The following is a 24,272-nucleotide window of genomic DNA, read 5'->3' as shown; positions in this document are numbered from 1 at the left end:
GACAATCATCATATGTAGCTTGCTGGCATAAATACAGTGGATGACTAAAAGTAAATTATTTGAAGGAAAAATATAAATACATTTCAGAACAAATAAACTTGATGATCTTTCATTGCACAGCATTTGGGATTCACTGGCCTAGGCTAATGTTAGCGTTCATCCCCTCCCTCACTGTCCAGACGAGGCAGGTCCAGGTCCAGTCAAGAGCAAGTACGACGCGCTAGACTTTGATACGTTGCTGAAGGAGGCCCAGAAGTCGGTGCACCACCGCTGACTGTCCCACTGCGCTGAACCCAAGCTGCGCCGCGACTGTCCCGCCTTATTAAATGCCACACCACGGCAGCAGAAAAAAAAGCGGTACACACCTCTCCACACAAAATGTTTACATTTTTAAAAGGAGTGGACGAGATCGTTTTTTGAGGGGGGGAGGCAAAAGCGGTTACTTTGTAATAGCTACGAGACCAGCCGCAGCTCTACGTCCTGCCGAGAGACCTCCGTAGCAAATCTTTGTTGCGTGTGTGCGTGTTTATGTGTTTCTGTGTGAAAAAAAATTCAGGTGGTGCGCGGCGTCCTATCGCCAGAAAAAAAAATACAAAAGTAATAAACTATGTGTGTGGTTGTTCAAAAAAATGGAAAAAAGATACCCACTTTGTTGGATGTTCTACATGGAAAAAAAAAACTGTGGTGTGTGCAAAGAGTATAACGTTCAATGTAAAAAGGTGGACAAAAGTTTACAAAAATGAAGATTTTCTTTCTTGTTTTGTAATTGTAGTGCTTCCTTGATTTGATCTATGCACTGTTGGGAAGTTTTTTTTCTGCTTTATCCCACTGTCACTGTCAACGCTAAATCCTCAAACCCTGTTTTTTTTTTTCAGAGGCGCCTTCTACTGGCCCACGTTAGCGACATGGATAGCGCGAAATGCTTTGTGGGAATGTTTCACCTGAAAATTAGGAGGCAAATGTTAGTCTGGATAAGTCAGCATTTGTTTTTTGTTAATCAGGATATTAAATGGTTTTCAGTCTTAGTTTTAGCCAGCAAATAAAATCACGCAGCACACCTCTATTTTCTAGTGGTAAAAGGCCAGTAATGCTAGCTTTCGCTATTAGCCCACAACACGCCTGTTGTATGTTGACATTAGCTTTAGTTGTCTAGCATGATTATAGTACACGTTTCTTGGTGTTAGCTCTATGTTCTTGATCTTGAAATGTTAGCGTTCGCTGTAGCCAGCTAGCCCAGCCTCACAGCACCTTATTTTTAAATCCACTGTTAGCCATCCAGCATGACCACAAAGCACCTCTTTTCTCTATATTTAGCTTTATCCTCCAAGCAAAGACAATATTACTCATTAATTGTACACAGTTAAATTTAGCCAGCTAAAATATCTCCAGTGCACCTCTGTTTCATACTCTCAACATCAGCATTGGCCAACTAGCACAAATTAAACACATCTCTATTTTTTTACTGTTTGCTTTAGCCTGCTAACAAAACCACATAGCCCCTCCATTTTGTAGCGCTAGATTTAGCTAGCAAGCATGGCCACAGTGCGCCCATTATTTACATACACTATTAAATGTGAATGTTCAATACCACTATTTTTCAGACAGGAACCAGTAAGAGTATTCACTCTTGAATACTCACCAATTCTGATACCAAACAAGTATTTTAATACTTTTATTGCGTTACATATACACGGCATACCTTCAAATACAATTTTAGTTTTAGCTTTAGCCAGCTAGCCGGCTTAATTAAACAATCAGTAAGGGTGGAGCATTCCCACATTGAAGGCGGCAGACTGGTCTGTCTGCCGATGCAACGTGTATTGTTTACATTTAAATTACAGCCTGTGTCGTTCAATGGGGGGGGGCGAATATGGTTGTGGCAGTGGCACCATTACAACAAATGTCCCAGTCCCCTCAAAATATCCATAGTGACTAATGTTGGTTAGATCTGATGGAATGTATCCGTCACGATGAATGTAAACATTCCCTTTTGCGGCAGGTGGTTGCACCCAACCTGGCCAGTAGGAGGCACTGAAAAAAAAGAAAGGTAGAATTGGAATTTAGCAAGAAAATGACACGGATGGTGTCAGGAGTATCTCTACCTCACGTCCATGCGCCGATGCTCTCCCCGCCGCCATCCTGCTACCCCATAAGGGTTAATTCCCAAAAGCCTCTTCTGCACGCCACCATGTTTGTAGCTCATCAGCAAGCTTTGCAAAAGCTTGTTAACAATCCTGATGATTTGAATCGAGGGTGTTGCAGTAGGGATACATTTAAAACAGGCTAGATAGGGATTTTCGAGGGACCGGCCTTGGGCAGCCCTGTCTTAGAAAGATTAAATCTAGCCTCCGTTTTGACATCCAGCCTGACCACAGCCTGACCTGACTTCTGCTTCACAAATCTGCCACTGGTTGAAGCCTCTACTCCAAAAATGGTGGCGTGTAGAAGGCTTTAGTTCTGAGCACTTCCTCTCCTCATCAAACTGAGACACAGCTTTGTGCCGGTTCAAGACCTTGATTTTCCGGGTCCTTCCACAGCTTATCACACACAGGCACACACAAGTACGTTGAATGTTTACATCATGGTTTACATAAATCTCTAATATAAAACACCATACTAGCTCTCGAGCGATAGAGAGAGAGATAGAGAGAGAGCGATAGAGAGCGATAGAGAGCCATAGAGCAAGAGAGAGAGAGAGAGAGAGAGCAAGGGAGGGAGAGCGAGAGAGAGAGAGCGAGAGAGAGAGAGAGAGAGAGAGAGAGAGACATGTGTGTATGGCTAAATGTGTACATAGCACGAAACATCTTACATATAATTTTGGCAGCAGCAGGATTTGGAGGGAACTTTGACATAACGACACACAAAGTCTGGCACTGTGTAAAAAAAGAGCAGTGCATGAAAAATCCCTTTAGATGATCACGTTTGTTCAGTTTTGTTTTTAATCATATTATTAGATGCAATACGTGAGAATGGTCACTGAGTCATCAAGACGAATGTGATCGACGTGTACAAAAATCAATCGTAATCTTGCACACTAAACGTCCCGACTGGAATTGTCGGAGGTGAAGAGACAAGGGGAAATGGAGGAAGGGGAAGGGGTGATGATGATGATGATGTGATGATGACGATGGTCTTGATGATGATGATGATGAGAAAACCCACTTGGCTTGGGAATTTGCAGTAGCAAAATTTTCCCCTAAATTAAAAACTTTAAAACGCACGCTAACACAAAATATTTTTATTTTGAAACATCCACCCATTAACATAACACACATACACATGCGCTTACATACTGTACATCAACTTGCTGTGCAAGCTCAAAACATTTAGACATACATATGCACACAAACTTGCATACACAAACATGCACGTATGCTGACAAATGTGAACTTGCATACACAAAAGTTCTTACTTCATAAACTTACAAACACAAAGTAACTTAAACATATTCACGTGAACTTACATGTATAATGTACTTTGCACATGAACTTAGACGTATACGTACGTAAGCTTGTGCCAAGTACCGTATTTTTTGCACTATAAGGCGCACTGAATTATAAGGAAACGATGCGACCTTGTAATTTACTAGTCGTACAAAAACGTACTGAAACATTATATTGGGGCACTGTGTTCAACCAGTATGGATCAACAAATTCATCAATTGATCCATATATAAGGCGCTCTGCATTATAAGGTGCACTGTGTTTTTTTGAGTTAATTTTAAGATTTTAAGTGCGCCTAATAGTGCGGAAATTACGGTAATATTCAGATAAATGTCCCGTTAAATCTGTATCCATGTCAACTTGCACACATAAACCTAAAAGTCATCACATACATTAAATAGATATAAACTTTCACCAACGTACATACATACCACAATTTACATGAATTTACATAGACACTTATACAAACTTGGATTCATAAACGCACACTGAAATGAACACGTAAACTTTTTCTTTTTCAACATTTACCCCCTGACGTCTCATGTCATCACGTCATCTCGTGATCACAGCAAAGCCTTAAAATCAGCAGTAGGTTCTTCCCTCTTCCACACGGCACCTCTCCGATCCAATTCCGACCGCCACTGAGGACGTTTTATTCAAAAGAACTCTTTTTCAATAGCCATATTCTAAAAAAGGTATATACATATATATGAATATATCTCAATATATATTTGTGTGTTTGTGTAGATATATCTAGATGACGATATACTTTCTTATAGAAAACTTTGATGTTGACCTTTTTTTTTCCTTGTGTTTTGAGAAGACACATTTTTCAAGTGTAATAATAAGCACTGTCCACTTGGGCTAGTTCTAATCAATCCAAATATGAATAATAATAACGATAATAACTTTCCAAAGGGAAAAGATTCTCGCCACAATGCAATACTTCCTGCTCTTCGTTTGTGAAAAGTAGGGGAAAAAACGGCAAGAAAAACTGCAAAACTTGACCAAAAAAAAAAGTATATACAAGTTGGTGGCTTTCGTGTTTTATGTTTCAAAGGCTTAAATGTTGATTTTTATTTTATTTTCTACTAAATCATTTCATCACACAATATAAACCTTTAAGGATGTCAAATGAGCACTTGGTAGGCAAATGATTCTACGTGAAATAAATATAAATGAAATAATAAATACAAGAGTGAAAATATAAATGTGAGCGTGTGGAACAATATAAGATAAAGGGCATATGTTTTATTTTGACTTCTAAGGACACACTCATCTGATTTTCTTTTTTTAACATAAAATATGCTAAATACTTTGCGTCAGATTTTATATTTTTAATTTTTTTTTAATTTATGCTCCACTTAGCTTGGATGTTTTGAGGTGTGTTCTTTTCCTCTTTTTATTCCGTTTTTTTGGGGGGTGTGATTTCATGACGGGTGAAGAATGTGGAGAAGAGAAGTGTATGTGGACGAAAAGGCATTTCAGTATTTTTGAATTGCTCAAATCTAGTTTCTTAGATGTTCTTGTTATAAATTATATTTTAATTGGTGTACATAGTTTCAAACAGGAGACGCTGGCTTCCTTTTAAACTGAATACATTTTTCTCTTCAGAGATTGTTTACATTATGAAACTGTAGAGACGTGCTCCTCATATACTGTATAAAGGACATATATTCATTGATTCGCCTCCAGTAATAAATCCCTAATGGAACAGCACTTGCTTGTGGCACTCCTCGTCTTCATTTCAAACTTCTCTGTCACTTCAGTCAGCAGTTATGAATGTGCATCAGTCCCAACTGTGGATGCTATTGAGTCATCCCAAGCACTGCCGAAAATAAAATGTCTAATTTGTGAATCAGTCACTAGAAGTGTAAAAGCTGTCCAAATGTGTTCTATATGTAGGTGAGATGTCAAAGTAGCGCAACAGCAGGCAGCTGTTTGAAAGCTCTTCCCCCCCCCCCCCCCCCACTGCACCTAAAAAAAGCTCTGAGGGATCCAAGATTTCTGATTTGGGTAGATTTGATCCAGGTGAAATCAGACAGATTCTGAGATTCAGAATCACTTCCAGACGGAAATCAGACAGATTCTGAGATTCAGAATCACAAGATTTGGGCTGCAAAGCAAGCTCCAATTGCCCACTTCACATATGAGTGAAATGATTAATTGGATTGGATTTCATGACAATACAATGTGTATAAATCACTTTTTTATGTGCTTGCAACCTTCAACTCTCTAACCAGAGGTGCTGTATGTTGGGCACGCCCATGTACACTCATGCACACTCAAGGCCACTAGCAATTTCCCGTGGGGCTCGTGAGTGATGTACCTTGTGACGTCCCAGTGAAGATGCTGACCATATTCCTCAGTTACCCTCACGACCGCAAATAGTAACTCTAATCAATCAATAATAATACAATCAAGAGCTAAAGTACAGCACATTATTATTGAAAGTAAAATAAAAAAAATTCTGAACCAAACATCCCTATTTTTTTCAGAAAATAAAGGTGTCTTCAAGAATGAATAGCGTAATAATACAAAAAACAAGTTGTATTTTGTGAATTTCAAAATGTGACTTTCTTCCCTCATTTTTATTCTAATACCGTAATACATTTGTGATTTGAGAAACAACTGATGAGTTTTAATGTGACGAGATTAAAGGTGTGGGTTAAATCTGCCCTGACCTATAAAATAACACAACTGTTATCTCGTGACTTCTCCTCTTGTCAACACTGCCAGAATGTTGAAAGCGTGTGTGCGTGCGTGCGTGCGTGCGTGCGTGCGTGTGTGTGTGCGTGCGTGCGTGCGTGTGTGTGTGTGTGAATAGTGGAAACAGGAGGAGACACGTGTTTGAATTCATCCTGTCAGGTGCTTCCTTTCCTGTCTTGTGTCCATCTTCTCTGCTTTGGTGTGACGACATAATTGCAAAACACAGCATCATATTGTATATTTACATAAAATACTGTCTATCTTTATAAGTGCATAGATGATCTATGTTACAAAAAAAGTGTACACTGTGTTGTACTTAAGTTACGGCAAAATCTGTCCAATATAAGTCATGCATCCCACAAATCAGAACCTTATAGAACAGTGTCAAGGGTGTTTGCCACACCCGCCCTCACCCCCATTTTCTGATTGGCTGTTTGATCTGTGACGTCATAAGTGATTCGTTCACTCTCGTTCACTGAAACGACTCGTTCTTTTGAACGAATCGTTCACTCACGAGCCAACACTAGTCCACCTGTACTCATTTGGAGAGGAAAAATGGGCAGAAATTTTCATGTCGAGATGCGCAAAACTGGAAGAGACTGGCTTCTGTTATTTTAGGGAAAGTTAGCTCTACAAATTTTGATGCCGGAGTGGATCATGTCAATTCTCTTTTCAAAAATACATGTATATAAAGACCCATTTCTATTTGGCTTTCGACTGACTTGGTTGTTGCATGTAAATGGGTTATTCTGAATGCTTCATAAATGGGAATTTTGACTTTAATCCAAATATTGACTGCCTGTTAACGTAGACACTGTGCAGCCAGACAGTCCATGCAGGTCCTGCATGGAAACAACAGCGAGCTCCTAAAAATAGTCATCATGGCTCTAACTGGCCCCCTCCTCTCCTCGCTTCCTCTCTTTGCAGCAGTCACGAGTTGTCCCTGCGTCACGCCTCGGCCTGGCCAGCATCATGGCCGTATACGGCAATCCTTTGAGCCGTCGTCTTATGTCAGCAACGCTTACATCACGAGGCGGTGACGACACACATGCTTACGTATGCACTATTACAAAGCGCAGAGGGGGAGGAAGGATGGATTTAGAGTGCATTTGACCCCTTTTGCAGGCTCCATCCGGAATATTAACGCTCGGCTGTCGTGTGATAGCAGTTGTGAAACACTGACGTGACCCACATATGAGATTGTGCCGTGCATATGCAGCATACTTTAATTCAGGTCTAACTTGACAGCAATTAAAATATTCGTAATAATCTTTCCCCCTAAAATTTGCTGACTGTACTGAAGTGATAAAATGCACAATGATGGAGGGTTTTTTTTCAACATTCTTACATACTGGTGGCCCAAAGTTGGTGTACCGGTTTGACCCAGTCTCAAGAATTTTGCCTCGTATTCCACAAACACAACATTAACCAGAATGCCATGTTTAAACTAATGGAGATGCATACAACATATATAAAGAAAATTTCGCGCTTGACGTCCGCTTTAAGTTCAGGTATTTATTCTCCCATCTAAGTGCATGTTAATAGTTCACTGTGCTGAATGTTACAATAGCTTATAATAGTATTAAATAGACATCAAATGAATAGAACATTAGCTTATAATAGTATTACATATACATTAAAGGGATAAGACCCACTCTACTCAATTTTAATGTTGGTCATTAGGATGGTATGTATTCTTTGATGTGAGATTCTTCTAGCTGAGAGTACAAGTCTTGGACTGGGCCGCACTCGCTGCAGGTAGAAAAACATTGAATTAGATGTGATGAAAATGGATTTTTGGAGAGTTTAGCATCGGTGGTGACCTGGACCTTGTCTGGCTGCCGCTGCCTTGCCAGCGGCCTCCTCCTTAGCCTTCTTGTCTGCCTCAATGACAGCCATCTTGGCATCATGCTCCTCCTTGAGGGCATTCCACTCCTTGCGGTTGTTCAGCAAACGATCCAACATGGGCGTGATCTCCACGTGAAAGCGGCTGAACTCCTGGAACCAAAACACAACTCGTCACATCATTGACTCGACTACATCTATATGTTGCAACAGAAATTTGATGGGAGAAAGTACAAATTCATTCTTGAAAAATTACAGGGTTTTTTTCCACAATTGTTTTTTATAACGTGTCATTACAACTCTTTTCTCCCAAAATTATGACATAACAGTGATGCCTTGATATGATTATATTTCATTCCTGTATCATGCTTGTAACTCAAAATCATCTTTTCCATTGAAGCGAATGAAAAGGCCAATAATCTGTTCTAGACTCCCAAATTATTATTACTACTCTCAATGCAAGGTTATTAATCATTCTTTACAGGGGATAAAGAATACTGCATATGTTTATGAACTTCTTTTTGAATGTTTGTTGCTTGGAGAATCAGCAAGACTATAGGCACTAGGTGCTAAATGCCTATGGATTTTCCCATTCTATGTTAAACCCCTATCTGACTGAGTGAGAGTTGCAATAAACAGCTAGTCTCTTAATCTCTTAGAATTAGGAATTTTCCACCCAAATATTTTTTTCTTACTTTTACAAATCTCTTTTTATGGATTTTTTTAAAATCGGGTATTCATTTCATAAAATTAAAACTGTCCCTCCTGATAATGAGTCTTGTGTCTCATACAGTTTATTTTTTTACATAACTAATAAAAAGTTTATCTTTAGAAAAATATATTGCTTTAATCTAGTAAAGTTCTGGCTATGCCCCCAAAAATTGTTTTTCCTTGATAAAACAGAAACTCTCCAAAGATAATTATTACCTCGCCAGAAAAAATAAAATGTCATTCTCGTCTAAGATTACATTTTTTATTTGTGGAAAAATTACGAATTTATTCTGTTCATTGGATGATATGACCTTGTAAACGAAAGAGCAGACAAAGTCGATGAAGCCGCATTGAAGTTTGGGAAGCTCTTCTGCTTTGTTTCTGTCCATCATGGGCTGAAAAGAAGACCAAAAAAAAGGCAGTAGTTGAGATTTGCTTCTCTCACTAATCACTTAATTAGGGACACAATACAGGCACTTCTATTTATTGATTACCAGAAAGTGTCCATTTCACAAACACTCACAATGGGTTGTTGCTCCAGGACGGTTCTCTCAAGGTCTCCCTGCTCCCAAAACTCAGCTGCTACAGACAACGCCACCTGCAGGCGAGAAGAAAGATAAACACTCAGTAATTAGCCTTTTTTTATTTCTTTAAATACAAATTGAATTGCCCTAGGCTATAACATCTGTTCTTGAATGAGATATTACTGTCGAAGGTAGTGATTTAACTTCTAAAATAGTCAAATGTAACCTTTGTTTGAATTGAAAATAAGATTTATTTCTCAGGATATCGTCAGATTTTATTTTCAGTATAAACCTATTCTAGCGAATGAATCATAATTGCGTGGATAACGCAAGAACAATACATACGCACGCGTATGCACCCACGCACAAAAGTGACATCACGCCGACCTTGCTCTGAATCTCCCAGGGCTTGGCGATGGCTGACAGGTCACATGCCGTCATCATCATGGCCCTTTAAGGTAAGGACACACAACTTGACAAATTAAATTGTGTGTGAGTGTGTGGGCGTATGGCTGTGGCACATGTGTGTTTGCATATACGCACTTACATGACAATCTCTTTGCGCGTGGTCTCCAACATCATGTACTTGGTCCAGTCATTCCAGTTCTCATAGGTCTTGGACTGGTCCACAATCTTCTGAAACATGGTCCTCTTCCTATGGAGAAGAACAGCATTGCATGATAGGGTTGATTTGAGAGCGGGGGCGACGAGCCTTCAGAACAGGCACTACTGACTTGAAGTAGAGCGCCAAGTCAGTGGCGATGATGGCGATGTCCATGAGGTGGATGACAATGTCGTGCTGGCGGCGGTTCAGGTTCTGGTAGATGTTCAATGACTGAAACCAATAATCAAGTTGACACACACAAATTATTTTAAGTTATTTAATTTTTGTTTTTTTTACTACCTCAAATTTGTTTTGAATTGAATACATAATTACATCCTTAAAAATGCTGGGTTGAAAACAACCTGATTTGAGTTGATAATTGGCCTGATCCAGGAAATTGGGTCAATTTGACCGGTTTTATGGATTTGGTCATTTTGACTTCAATTTTACTCAACAGATTACTTAATTAACTAATCAGATTACCATGTTTAGATTTGTGGGGGCACAGAACATATTAATGCAAAGAAGATATTTTTACTTGATTTTTTCTTCAAACAGAGTGATGAATCAATACAAAAAAGGAAAGATTGAGAAGAGTGCATAAACTATTAAAACTGAATAATTTCCATTTAAACTTAAATACATTTTGAAAATCATTACTTTGCAAAAATATATCTGTGCTAAAAATTACCTTTTTATTAACATTTAATTTAATAATTCAAGTTAGGTTTCAAAATTGAATGAACTGAAAATGAGTCCTTTACTAAAAATTACACATTTCATTTTAAAAATCCTTACACAAATGTCATGCTATTTAATTATTTTTATATAAAATGAACGTGAATGTAAAGTTTAAATGTAGTGAAACAATGGTAAATTAAAATTGCTCTACATAATGTTTTTTATATATAATACTTTAATAAATAATTCAGTTTTTTATATTGAGTCTTAACTTTTTTGTATCTAAAAGATGTCATTCTAATGTTAACAAATTGTCCATTTGAATTAAATTAAATGTTTTTATTTAAAACGATCATTAAAACCTTCAGCTTTTTCTTTCAACTTCTTATTTCTTTCAATTCTTGTTATTCTTCATTTTTTTTAGAATGTACATTTAATTATTCATAATATTTATTGTATCATCTTATTTATTTGACATTAATTTGGATGTTGAATTCATCAGACTGACGGACCAAAACAGCAACTGTCAAAGTAAGGTGAAGTCGTGCGTACGCGTGTGTGTGTGCGTGTGTGCGTGTGCGTGCACGACTCACCTCATCTCTCAGCAGTGTTTTACCAAACTCAAGATGGTGTCTCTCCAAGATGGACGAGCCGTGAAGCTTCGCCAGAGGATTTCCAGACCTGGAAACACATGCACACGTCAAGGCTGGGCAGTTACATGGTACTCGAAGCTGGCTGGACCTGCTCCGCACGTTGGCTCATTTTACTGCATGTGATGAATTACATTTGTTAGAGCCAGCTCTAGTCATTTTGGCAAACCCAGTTTAGCTTTGTGCTCACTTCATCTGGTAGAGGTTGTTGGTGCCTCGGTGGTCGATGTCATGACAGAAGCCGGCCGTCACCATGGCCATGCACTCCAGGTCAGTGTAGTAACGCTTCAGGTCGCCCGTCTGAATACACCAGCACACACATACGCACTTCACACTTTGATTTATGACTTCTGTAGGATGTTCAGTCAAGAGCTTTGTGGAGCTGAGTAGTTAGACTTTTGTGTTTTGTAGCGAGTAATCAAAATTGGTCTGTTTTTAGGCATATCTTCTTCAGACTTTTTTGTGGGTCTACTGATGATAGACATGCCTACTAAATGTCATGTTGCTAAGTGAAACTGGTTCGAAAAAGTTTATCTTTGCATCATGTCATAGAAATGGTCAAAATAAGCCTAAAAATGTTGCTTCCATACAAGTTGTGTGTTTTCAGGAAAAGCTTCTTGTGACTTTTTTATACTCATGCTAAATGTGCATGGTTGTGTGTTTGCGTGAGACCATGAGCAGCGTGAACATGGTCTGCCCAACGTTGAATCCGTGTCTCCAGTTGTGATAGGTGATCTTCCTGTAGCCTTTGCTAAGTGAGTACATGAACCTCACCAGCACCTACAAACACACACGCACATATTAGGCCTCCATTTGTTCTAATAAGTGATAAAAATAGCTTTACAGTGAGTTTATTTCCAGGAGACCGCACAGTATGTGACCGGCAATGCGTCATGATTAATTAAGTGCCTGTACTGGAGCTGATGAGGGCTCGCTTGGTCTTTCAAAAAGAAACCTCTGAGACTATGTGTTATGGCTTTCACAGGGAAATAATCTGAGTAATGTTTCCTCCAAAAATCTATTTGCAGGGGAGTTTTTTATCATTATGTTATCATCTGAGAGCATATCGACAACATAATTGGTGATCTGAGAAGCCCTTATTAGGACATTGAATTTGGTGTGACTTGATGTAGTGCTTTGTAACTTTCATTCTTTAGTTTTATTTTAAACGTCATTACTGGTCAACTTTGAACTTAACTAACCAATTCAAGTTTAAAGATGGCTAACTACTGACTACCAGAGGTGGAGAATTCAGATCCAGGAAGTAAAAATGCTGCCACAATTTGGCCTTGTGCAGTAAATGCATTCATTTATGCTGCGACAAAGCTCTAAAACCTATTTGTGTGCCGATTGAGACGGTCACCTCTCTGGGAATGTGAAACTTGTCCACCACTTTGAGCTCGTAGTACATCCTGATGCCACACTTGACTAAGTCCAACTCACTGTGATCAAAGTCACAGAAGTGAAACTCCAGAATCTCAGCTTTCTTGGCGTTGGGGAGGACTTCCGACTGGTAACGGGAAAATGAAAGGTGTGTATTGCATTTTTTGATATGTTGTTTGCGTTATTCATGATTACCAAGATTTCCTCCAGCTCCTCCTCTTCGCACTCATCCGGTTCTTTCCCCCATCGCTCGCGGGTGTTCTGGGGATGCAAAGGAAACGCTACTTAGGGCATAAGCTCTGCCCACACACAATGACGAAAACACACAAGTATTGCAATTTGGCATTGTTCATCAGTCTAGGATAAAATGTTCAAATAACAATACTAGGGGGCTTAGCTTATCAAAACTATGAGATGGATGTTCACTGACCAGGACATTCTGTATCTCGTCTTTTCGACATTTGACGTGGTACAGCACCATGTCTTGGAAGATGTCTTTGCGGTTTTCCAGCTTGTTCATCTTGTCGTATGTGTCCGGGTTGAGTACCGACCAGCCCAGGAACTGAGTCAGAGACTGCGATGGGGATAGTCACCATCAACAACTTTGCCGTTTTTCATTGTTCCACTCCTCCATGCAATATTAGACTTTTCTGTGCTGTATTGTCATAATTGCTCATGTATGACCCCTTTAAAGTACAAAGTTTTAGTGCAGAGCACTGATGTAATCCTCGGACCACAAAACTGTTGGCATCTGTCCGTTTGAAGAGGTGTTTGACATCTGAAGGAAAGCTTTCATCATTTCCTAAAGAATGCAGTCTGAATTATTTTTGCATTGTGCTGCCAAGATAGATCCAGAAAAAGAATGAGGGTACAGAAGTTCAAATAAAAGTATGTATGTTTTTTGGGGTTAATCATAGCAATCTGACAGTCACATGTAAAAGCATGGCTGCGCCTGTAGTTGACAGCTTGGGAACTATCGTCTTTGTCGTTACTGACATGAACTAGTCCTCGACAAGACGTATATTTACAATTATTTTATTTAAACTTGTTTCATGCCAAAGAATACTGTAACACTTCATAAATCAATCCATTATCTCTACCGCTTGTCCCCACGGGGGTCGCGGGTGCGCGGGTGCGCGGGTGCGCTGGAGCCTATCCCAGCAGTCATTGGGCAGTAGGCAGGGGACATCCTAAACTGGTTGCCAGCCAACTTTACTTAACTTTAGTCCCAAATGTATTTTTAAAAACGATTTTCAAACATTATGCATTTTTTAGCATACTGAGTTTTTGAGATATTCTGATTTATTGTTTTTAAGTATGACCTATTAAGGCTTGAACATTTGGATTTTACCATGTGTCGTAATTTATGATATGAGATTTGAGAAAAACATGTTGACTTTTAATTCAGAAATATTATGATATATAGTACGTATGATTACATATGATCTTGTTGTTATTATAGTGTTATCAATATTATGAAAACCTGATTTTCTAGACAAAAAAATATGGGCACATGATGGAAAAGTCATTTCTCATCAAGATAACATGACTTTGGTCCAAAAAGTGATGCATGGATTGTTCAACTGAAAGCATTCGAGCTTATGAACAAAGTAGACACAGAAAAGCCTCCAGGCTAATAAATAATATACAGGCATGTGGCTCTATTTAGAAACCTGTGAGTCACACACACACACACACACACACACGCATACACACGCACACACACACACGCACACACACACACACACACACTAACTGCAGATACACCACCTCCATCAGCGTTTCGTCCATCTCATCAAAGGGTTTCCCGTCCTTCCTGTTATAGAAGGTTGCCACGCCCACAATCTCTTCTTTCTTGTTGACGATGGGCATGGACAAAACGTTGCGAACTGTCCAGCCCGAGCTGTCCAGTGGTTCTTTCTGTGCAGGGGAAAGGAGTCACACCCATGAATTTAAAATATATATATTTTAAACACCTATTTCACTTCAACAATTAAAGTTACTATTTACTGTACCTAATGTTTAAATTTAATAAAGTGAACAAATGTAGAAAGCCTTAAAACAAGTAATATGACCAGTGACCACGTAAAAATAGTAAAATGTACAATACACGTGTAACAAGTGTGTGATGAAGTGGAGTCTGTGAAAAGTACCTAATACATGTTTATCAGATAGATTCTATCTTGTAACAAATATATAACAAAATGTGTGCAGCAAATGTGTAAATGTTGTGTAATACATTGGAAGTATTACATATCCACAATAAATGGGTGATTAAAATTTGTAACATATTGGTTATAAATGTGTAATGAGTGCATCATTAGTGTGTGAATGCAAAGTAAATAGATGTCTAATTTATTGCGTGTAAAAAGTATCCATGAAAATTCATATCTAGTGTGAGAGTAAAACATTGAAACAACAGTGTTGTATGTAATAAATATTAGATACCTGCGTTTTAAATGCCTTAGTTGTAATAGCCAATATATCTCTGGCGTTGGGTTAAAACAGCATAAGTCACAATCTGGCAAATTTGAAAATTTTAAAAAGTCTATCCAATTTGGGTGTGTTTTTTTTTACTAATTATTGATGAATATCACGTGGTGAAAATGTCTGTCGTGTTTTGACAATGCATTATTAATGGTTGAATAAATGTAAAAATAAATGAACGCACACTAAATAAGAATGGAATAATAAAGTGCATGACATTGGCCAAGTTGGCAGAGAACAGTCGGGTCCTCTCAACCCCGTGATGAGATCCCAAAAGGAGTAAAAATGATGAATTTGGTCGTTAGAGTTAGCGCACCTCCCCCTTGGCAAAGTGATTCTAATGGGAGGAAAGATGAGAGGAGCTGTGCATCCTCCTGGAAAGTCAGTGAGGAAAGATAAGGAGATCATTTATTCCCTTTATGTCTGTGTCGTCGCCCCACATGCACACTCATGCACGCACACATGACATCACGTTAGTGCCACAAAAGTAGGTAGACCTGCATAATCTATTGACTTCTATTTTCAAAACAGTATTGTTAAATCACATGGCTCTTATATGAGAGCTCATTAAAATGTGCAGGGGTATCAAATGGAGTGCACGTTCACATGAAACGCTGAATCTTACTTGGAAATTGAAGAATTCGTCCTCAGCTGCATTCATTATGTTGCAGATCTGTTGGAGACATGGAAATGATATTGTTATTGTTTGTCTATGAGCTTGTAAATTTGTACAAATACAAGAAGACAAGCAGGGGGAGAAATAAGCAAACCATGAATATTGACTGGTTTTTTTCAAATGTCAACTTTCATATGGACAAAGGAACTCACACTATATTATCATTGTATGAATAAGGATTTACAATCCATTTGTAAAATAAGTGTTCAATGATTGTGTAATACATGTGCAATACATATGAATGTGCAAATGAATGTTAGATACCTGTTAGATGAGCTGTGCTTAAGTCACTGCTGATGATTAGTATCATTTCTGGATCCACTACACTAGTTAATTTAATATTTGAAGTCTGACTTCTTTTCCCATTTAATCACAGTGGAATTCAAATATCTTATGAAGATTCACAATCTCTGAAATAGGATGACCCTCAGAATTCAATGAGTCATGCCTCTTTGGTGGTTGCACATACATTTCCAGATTATTGAATGTTAGGTGTGCTGAGAAGTGTGCAAGCTAGGCCCATAAAAAACTGACTTATGAGCAAACATGGCCTTTCATATTTGAATTGTGCTAAGGGCAGCACGGTGGAGCACTGCACGTCCGCCTCACAGTTCAGAGGTTGCGGGTTTGATTCCAACTTCAGCCCTCCCTGTATGGAGTTTGAATGTTCTTCCCGTGCCTGCATGGGTTTTCCCCGGGTCCTACGGTTTCCTCCCGCATCCCAAAAAACATGCTTGGTAGGCCGATTGAGCACTCCAAATTGCCCCGAGGTGTGAGTGCTAGTGCAAATGGTTGTTTGTATATGTGTGCCCTGTGATTGGCTGGCAACCAGTGCAGAGTGTCCCTCGCCTACCGCCTGAAGTCAGCTGGGATAGACTCCAGCGCGCCCCTGACCCCCGTGGGGACAAAGCGGTACAGAAAATGGATGGATTTGTACGAAATATCTAATACATATATCACATATATAATGTGATAAGTGTGCAACAAATTAAGTAGACAATAAAGGTATAATACAGGTGTAGCGAAGCATGTCATAAATGTGTAGCTAATGCCTATTAATGATGTAAAAGAATAAATGCACAAACTGTCTTGGTAATAAAGGGATTCTGTGGTACATGTGCAAATAAGGGTGTAATAAATGTACGTAAAAGATGATAGTCATTCACCATCTTTCAAAATGAATACAAAAGAAAACATAAAAAAACAAAAATATCTTACAAGACCATTTTCCGCAACATACGTCGGCAAGCCGCTGACAAGAGCCCAATGGTCTGCTGGAGGATTCCTGTGCGTCAAAAACAACAACATTAGATTTATAAGAAGCCATCAACACAACTGTATATTTGTAACTGACGGGATGACTTTAATGTCTTCTTTGCCGTGCAGGATGTAGTCGATGATTTTGTAGAAGACAATTTCCTGGACAAGACAACACAAACATGGTGATGAGTGTGCTTCCATTTTGTCTGAAGAAACTGGTTCATAAATGTTTACTGTCTTTTAAACATAGATGCAAGTAATTTTTTTTAGATTCATTTTTCTGCAGTCTTTCTGAAACTGTCCTTGTTTTTCCTCAATCATCATCATGATAGTAATACCCTGCTGCTCTGTGTCAAAGTCAAATTAATGATCTTCAAGTAACTATTCTAAAAACCGTCAGCTTGCAACAGTTTGTCCTTGTTTTGGTTTGAATGTGGAGTTGAGATTCAGCTGCTCTTCAGTGCAGGGCTGGAGTGACTTTCTAAAGTCACACTTAAAAACAAAACAATAAAAATTAAGTATCACCAAAAGCTGATGTGCTAGAAAAAAAAGGAAAGACATGTTTTGAATCAGCATCTAAAATATGCTCAGGCCTACATAAAGCCATCTCCGATTAAAATGTGCTGTTTACCAGTGGAATAATTTACACTAACCCTGCCATCAGGTGTTTTGGGTCCATCGTACGGGGGAACTTCTCCCATCAGGACAGGCCACAGGTCAAAGAACTCCTACAAATCAAACAACAAAATGGAGGACAATTATGCACGTGTTTAACCCTTTGATGCTAGCGTTGGCGCAGTGAATGTTGGTCACCTTGGTTTTGGTCATGTCCAGCAGGCCAACAGAGTAGCGGTCGCAGTTGAGGAAAGCTCGCACTGTGTACAAGGCCTTGTGGAACTGCCTCTCGATATCCGTCAGCTCCTCAAACACCTTGCTGGCCGACCACAATAGCACCTGCCCACAAACACGTAAACTAGTATATGCCATCAATGCATATTAGGTTAGTGATAAGTGTGAACAGAGTGACACTCTAATGAAGGCGGGAGTACAAGCCGAAACATGTCAGGTAATGCAACCTAAAATGTTTTGTTTGAGATAAAAGAACCAGTGAAGTGAGGTTAGTGATAAGTTGAGAAATATCTCATGTTTTGGTAAATGTTTGCATCCCACTGAGAAACAAGACTTTGCAAGTGTTTGTGGTGGTAGCGGGTATTGATAACTTTGTCAACGTTTATGATCGTTATATCGTTGTAGATCGCAAAATCCTTCGCTAGACATTCACCAACAGTTTTAATTGTCACCATGCTTGCAATAACATAACAAAAACATTAAAACTGTTGGTGAATATTTACGACCTTGAACCCACCCTGGCGAGAAATCAACATTAACTTCCTTTATAAACACTGGCAAACATTTGTGTCTCAGTGGGATACGGGCTTGAGACTGTTGTGTTATAGGTAATACATGTGTATAAAGGGTTTAGAAAGTAAAGGAGTCAAACTGTGAGCTTTGCAACAAATGTGTAGCAAGTGCGTAATGAGTTGTGCACTAAGTATAAAATTCCATTTGTAAAAAGTACGTAATTAATGCACATTGAGGGCAAAATGTCCTTTAAATCTGTAATATGTGTTTATGGAATACTCAACAATTGTGTAACAATTGTGCAATAAGTGTGTACACATATCCAGTAATGTGTGAAGCAAAAACGCGTAAAGTGTAACAACTGTGTAGCAAATGTGCATAAGGTGTGTGAACAGTGCAACAAATGCATGTAATAAGTGTGGTATGTTAAGTTTATAACTTGTGTAGTATGTGGAATGTGTAAAACGTTGTTGAAAAAGGTGTAACAGATGTAATGTGCGTGTAATAAAGTGTAATACATATCTACCAAGTGCACAATGATGCATAATGTGTGCAAAATGTGCAACAAATGTGCAATAAGTGTGCCCTACGTTAAAGTTTGTAACCCGTGGAAGACTGAAAATAAGCCCCCGCCCTGTCCTCACCTGTCCTCTCCTAGTTTCACAGCTGTGCAGGTAGCTAAGGTGGAAAACTCTCAGCACCAGGTTGGCGAAGTTCAGGTACTTGTTCAGAGTCTGCAGGTGAAATTATATTTATTTATATGATTGTAAAAGTGGTTACCCAACTTGGGTCAGAAGGCCTTAGAAAATGTACAGCATTCTTACTCTGATATCCATTTCAAACCATCCTTTAGTAAAAAAAATCTTAGGTCAGTTCACCAGTATCTTGTGGCACAATATATTATTCAAGAAAACACTACAGTATAAACACGTTTACCTCCTCGTCCGTGGTGGTGAAATGCAGTGGGTCGTCCATCTTGTTAACGGCCATCATGACGGCCACCATGTCCTTGCCGTTCATGATGGGTACAGCCAACACATTCCTGGTGGTGTACTCGGTCAGCTCATCCACAAAGTTGCTGAAGTGAGGATTCTAAAATGTTGCAGGAGGTAGAGAGGGACGAGGAAGTTTTCAACATTTAAAGCCAAACCCAATGGAGAAGAGTCTTAAAACCTACAGACGGATGGATTCTCTGGGGATAGAGAAAGAATTAGTGATGGTCCGACCAACACCGCTGTCAATCTTCTTTTTTTAAAACATTACCAGACCAAGTCAAACCAATCACCAAGGAGTAGATTGAGGCTCCAATTCTCAATTCCAATACATTTCCAAAATACTTGTTATGTAAGACTTAATATAGGTGCTTTCCAATTATATAAAGTATGCATTTTTCCAAAGGCTGTAGCGTCACTTCCATTATGACACGAGCGCACGTCCATCCATCCATCCATCCATCCATCCATCCATCCATCCATCCATCCATCCATCCATCCATCCATCCATCCATCCATCCATCCATCCATCCATCCATCCATCCATCCATCCATCCATCTATCCATCCATCCAGCTGAGCCAACCCACCACCAGGTGGTGATCAGTTGACAGCTCCGCTACTCTCTTCACCCGAGTGTCCAAAACATGCGGCCGCAAATCCAATGACACTACTACAAAGTCGATCACCGAACTGCGGCCTAGGGTGTCCTGATGCCAAGTGCATACATGGACACCCTCATGTTTGAACATGGTGTTCATTATTGACAATCCGTGTCGAGCACAGAAGTCCAACAATAAAACACCGCTCGGGTTCTGATCGGGGGGCCGTTCCTCCCAATCATGCCCTTCCAGGTCTCACTGTCATTGCCCACGTGAGCATTGAAGTCATCCAGCAAAACGATGGAGTCCCAGAAGGAGCGCTCTCCAGCACTTCCTCCAAGGACTCCAAAGAGGGTAGATACTCTGAGCTGCCGTTTGGTGCATAGACACAAACCAACAGTCAGGAACCGCCCACCCCACCCGAAGGGGAGGGAAGCTACCCTCTCGTTTAAGGTGCTGAGGGGCAATAAGTATGGGCACACCTGCTCGATGCCTGTTTTCAATTTAAATAATTACAATTAATTGAATAATTAATGATGTTTTAGAATTATTTTTCCATTAAAATAATGACAGAATATATTTGGAAAATGGTTAATCATAAGAATAACAATTTCAAGATACATTGAGATCCATATATAATCTAACAAATTAGCCGTCAAAGATTTTGGTTGCTGTGGGAAGAAAGCTGTCTCAAAATGGCTGCAAGGTGTTTTTAGCGGTACTACTGCTGCTGCTGCAGCAGCTGCAGCTGCTGCTGCTGCAGCTGCTGCTGAGTCAGTAGACAGGGCTCCACTGCGGCCTGTGTGACCTCTGGCTGTAATCTGGGATCGCTCTAATTCAGTACAGATTAAGTTTCATCTGGGAAACTGCACGCACACACACACACCTGAATACAGAGCCCGTCAAGGGATGATGAGCATGTGAAGGATGTGAATCTTAAAATGAACTCTTGAAGAAGTAGAGTAGAATGAAACCCAAAATCCAAGTGAAACATAATCTGTACCTTCAATGGAAATAGAAGGTCTGATAGTCCGCTGCATTCACACATTAGCATCACACAGCAGACCAATTACATGGAAATACAAGTCTGTCACCAGAGGTTTTGGAATTTCGCCACTTTTACTCGTGGTGCGTCAAGCACAGGGAGGATTGTGTTTGGATCGTGTGGGAACAAATTTGACCAAACACTTACGAATGCCAAAGGAATTAAGTGATAATACCACTGAACGCTTAGTAGGCCTGATTTTGAAGGAAAATGTGGTGTCATGGTGCTCTCTGGTGGCTATTTTGGAACAGAGCATCGAGGCGGAAAAATTTAAAATTGCAATTGAGATTATTAACAGTGGGGGATTGAATGTGTTGAATGTGGCATTCGTCCCACCCTCGATGGCTCAATTACATTCTCATACCAATACAAAATAAGAGGATTATTAGTGTGAGGTGGCTAAGGCACTGCAAGAAACTGGTTGCGCTGCTGTGTTTGAGTTATTGAAATAAGTCAAATAAAAGAACAGATGAACTGTGATTAACATGTGAATAATAATACTTATTATCATCATCGTAATCGTCATTCTCATTGTTATTACTGTGACTATAACTCATGAGAATTCTAAATTAGATTAGAAGTTTAATGAACACGTTTCTTATAAAAAAATAAAACTGATTAATGCCTTTTGTGAATTCATGATTTAAATTTTAATATAGATAAATTGAATAATTATTTAAAATTCAGATAGAATACAATTTCTTGAGAGCTATAGTATAACGGAAAGTTGCCAAATTCTTGAACGTGTACAAAGTTAGGTAGAGTTAACTGTTAATCGCAGTTTAGATCATTTCAGTTCATGGTAGGTCCTCCTAGAGACAAATATAATATAAACAAATAAAGTATATTAATTATTAAATTAATAAATAAACAAACACAATAAATAAATCCTCCTAGAGACAAATATAATATAAACAAAAAAAGTACATTAATTATTAAATATACAAATAAACAAATAAACAAATAAACAAACACAATCAATCAATCAATCAATCAATCAATCAATCAATCAATCAATCAATCAATCAATAATCCCCTTGGGGGACTTACATTTAAAACGTTCTTGAAATTGTTGCTTTCAATCAATTTTGAGTATGAACTCATGGGTAAAAAAAAAGATTGGTAGCCAAGCCCCAAATAGTGCCTTGACACAGAAATGCTCACGTTTGCTGGTCTGTTCTATTATTGTGATATCTTAAAGTGTCCATTAACTTATTACCTGTGACACATCGGGTACGTTGACCATCTTCTTGGTGGAGGCCACATGCCCCACGATGCCCAAATCCAGTGGGTAGACAATTTCACTATCTGGCTGGACCAGGCAGTCGTCGAAAATAGAATCTTTGTGCACATTAAACAACCTGCAAGGCACAAGTGATGAGACTGTTTTTGTATATTTACTTTCTGCATGTAGTTACATGGAAATGTCGATTTAAAATGTTTTTCAATTTGGATGCTGATTGACATAAAGGTAGTTGAGGTTGAGGAATCTATTTTCACTTTTGATTGGTACAATCTTCTTATTTACTTAGTTACTTTTCAAAGTGGAATATGTGTCTGCTTGCAACAGGGTCAGAAGAAATAATGCAGATGTAACTGCTGGGGGTGGTTTGCATTGTGAAGTACTGCCAACTACAGAAGTTCTGTTGGGGGGGGGCAGAGGTTTTGCTGCGTTTGAATACAAAACAATCAATTTTTGTTTACTCAATAGATAAAACATTGAAGGATTGACCTGGTGGCAAGCTCAGCCACGCCGTTCCTCTGACGGTACATGAAGAGGCTCATGCGGTCGGCCCTCATCATGAAGCTGAGGTGCCTCATAAGGTTGAAGACGGACTTCTCCATCTGCAGGTTGTCCTGGATGTCTCGCACCAGGTCAAAGAGGATCTCACTCTCCTCCACTGTAGTGAGCCGGTGATAGCGGCTGACATCCACCGCCGTGGAGCGGCCGTTGTCCAACAGGTCCGACACCACCTTGGGCCGGAAGTTGACGTCATAGTACTGCTTGGCAAACTGCGGGTTGGCATCAAGGAACTGCTCAGCTGTGGCGGCGTCCACCATGACTGCAGAGCAAAGCATACAGAGTATATAGTGATGCTTTCAGATACGAGTGACCTGACTTGTTCATGACACGAGCCGTTGTTTAGTCATTTATTTTGTAAGGGGCATAAAATATGATTTGTTCCTGCATTCATGCTTGAAAGTGTAAAGTTTGAATTGGCCCTCTGGTGACCAGGGAATGCACCCCGGAATAAGCAGCACAATGTGCATTGAATTGGATGAGAAAGTGTGAGAAAAGCTTCTTAACTCTTTTTAATTCTATTTTATTGCAATTAATGTATACCCCGGGCGTGCTGGAGCCTATTCCAGCTGATTTTGGGCAATAGGTGGGGGACACCCTTAACTGGTTGCCAGCCATTTGCAGTGAATGAAATTAGTAGTTAGTAATCAAGCAAGTAATGTCAGTTAGAAAGTTACTGAGTTACTTCATGACATGAGTTGATTTCGATGTGTTACACCAAGTTAGGTAGCAATTTTGTCAATGAGTTTGTACGAATGAATGACCGAACGAAAGAACGAACGAACGAACAAACAAACAACTGTGTGAGTGAGTTAGGTTGTGGGTGGTTTAGGTAGTCATTGAGAGTGTGAGTTAGTCAGGGCTGAGTGAGTTAAATAAGTCAGTGACTTAAAGCGTTCATGAGTTACTTGGTAGGTAAAATAACGGATTGGATAGTGGTGAGATAGTAGTTAGATAAGAACTACATATAATATAACATTGGTATGACTGAGGAGTTAACGAGCGAGTGCTAAGCGATTGATGAGTGCATTCATAAATGTTTATAATCCTTGATCACAACCCTAATGACATCATTTTCAGTACATAAATAGATCAGAAAAAGACAAATGGTACCTGATGAAGTGTCTGCCTTGTATCCAGTTGCACAGTTTCTAATCCCTCTGCTCTGTTTTATCACACAGTCTGCAGGTGGGTGAGAGAACATAAGGGATTATTGCAAGGGTGCTTTTACATGATCACGTGCACGTAAACCTGCACACAAATGCAATCCTGAGATTATGATACTTTACAGTGTTGAAGGTCGCATCCTGGGAGCCCTCCTTCTTTTATTGCAGCACGGGCTCTGTTCTCTTATTTAAAAGCTATTATGCCCGTTCATTATGACAGCAGGAAGCAATTATTTCAGTACAGAAGCAAGATGAGAAATGCCGTTGTGATGCAAAGTTGCCATTTTGGGGGGGGGGGGGCAATTTCTAATTGTCCAAATATTGGTACCTCT

The 24,272-nt window shown here is 39.4% G+C and overlaps 2 protein-coding genes across 4 annotated transcripts in view; one reads left to right on the top strand and one right to left on the bottom strand.

Moving 5' to 3' along the window:
• ppargc1b (peroxisome proliferator-activated receptor gamma, coactivator 1 beta) overlaps positions 1-5,162 on the top strand; it is a 53,666-nt gene extending 48,504 nt beyond the window's left edge. For 2 of the 3 annotated variants that reach the window (XM_061278893.1, XM_061278908.1), the window contains exon 12: positions 121-5,162. In XM_061278893.1, the coding sequence (XP_061134877.1) occupies positions 121-224 (104 nt within the window). In that variant the 3' untranslated portion in view covers positions 225-5,162. The remainder of the gene's footprint in view (positions 1-120) is intronic. The other variant, XM_061278901.1, reaches the window with a different exon arrangement.
• Positions 5,163-7,654: 2,492 nt separating this feature from the next.
• Positions 7,655-23,953, bottom strand: pde6a (phosphodiesterase 6A, cGMP-specific, rod, alpha). The gene is made up of 24 exons (XM_061282954.1): positions 23,888-23,953; positions 22,706-23,036; positions 22,193-22,334; positions 19,272-19,427; positions 18,980-19,069; positions 17,787-17,927; positions 17,627-17,701; positions 17,068-17,132; positions 16,932-16,998; positions 15,663-15,710; positions 14,321-14,470; positions 12,981-13,124; positions 12,746-12,811; positions 12,531-12,677; positions 11,840-11,947; positions 11,358-11,467; positions 11,111-11,198; positions 9,967-10,067; positions 9,780-9,887; positions 9,620-9,683; positions 9,232-9,306; positions 9,020-9,103; positions 7,982-8,150; positions 7,655-7,904 (listed from the first exon to the last, which is right to left on the bottom strand). Exons 2-24 carry the CDS (start codon positions 23,032-23,034, stop codon positions 7,867-7,869), a joined length of 2,565 nt encoding a protein of 854 aa, XP_061138938.1. The 5' UTR covers positions 23,035-23,036; positions 23,888-23,953; the 3' UTR covers positions 7,655-7,866.
• Between the last annotated feature and the right edge of the window lie 319 nt (positions 23,954-24,272).

Source organism: Syngnathus typhle, linkage group LG1 (genome assembly GCF_033458585.1).
Source record: "Syngnathus typhle isolate RoL2023-S1 ecotype Sweden linkage group LG1, RoL_Styp_1.0, whole genome shotgun sequence".
Classification (NCBI taxonomy): Eukaryota; Metazoa; Chordata; class Actinopteri; order Syngnathiformes; family Syngnathidae; genus Syngnathus; species Syngnathus typhle.
The sequence above is the reverse complement of the archived record's forward strand: the minus strand, read 5'-3'. Positions and strand labels throughout refer to the sequence as shown.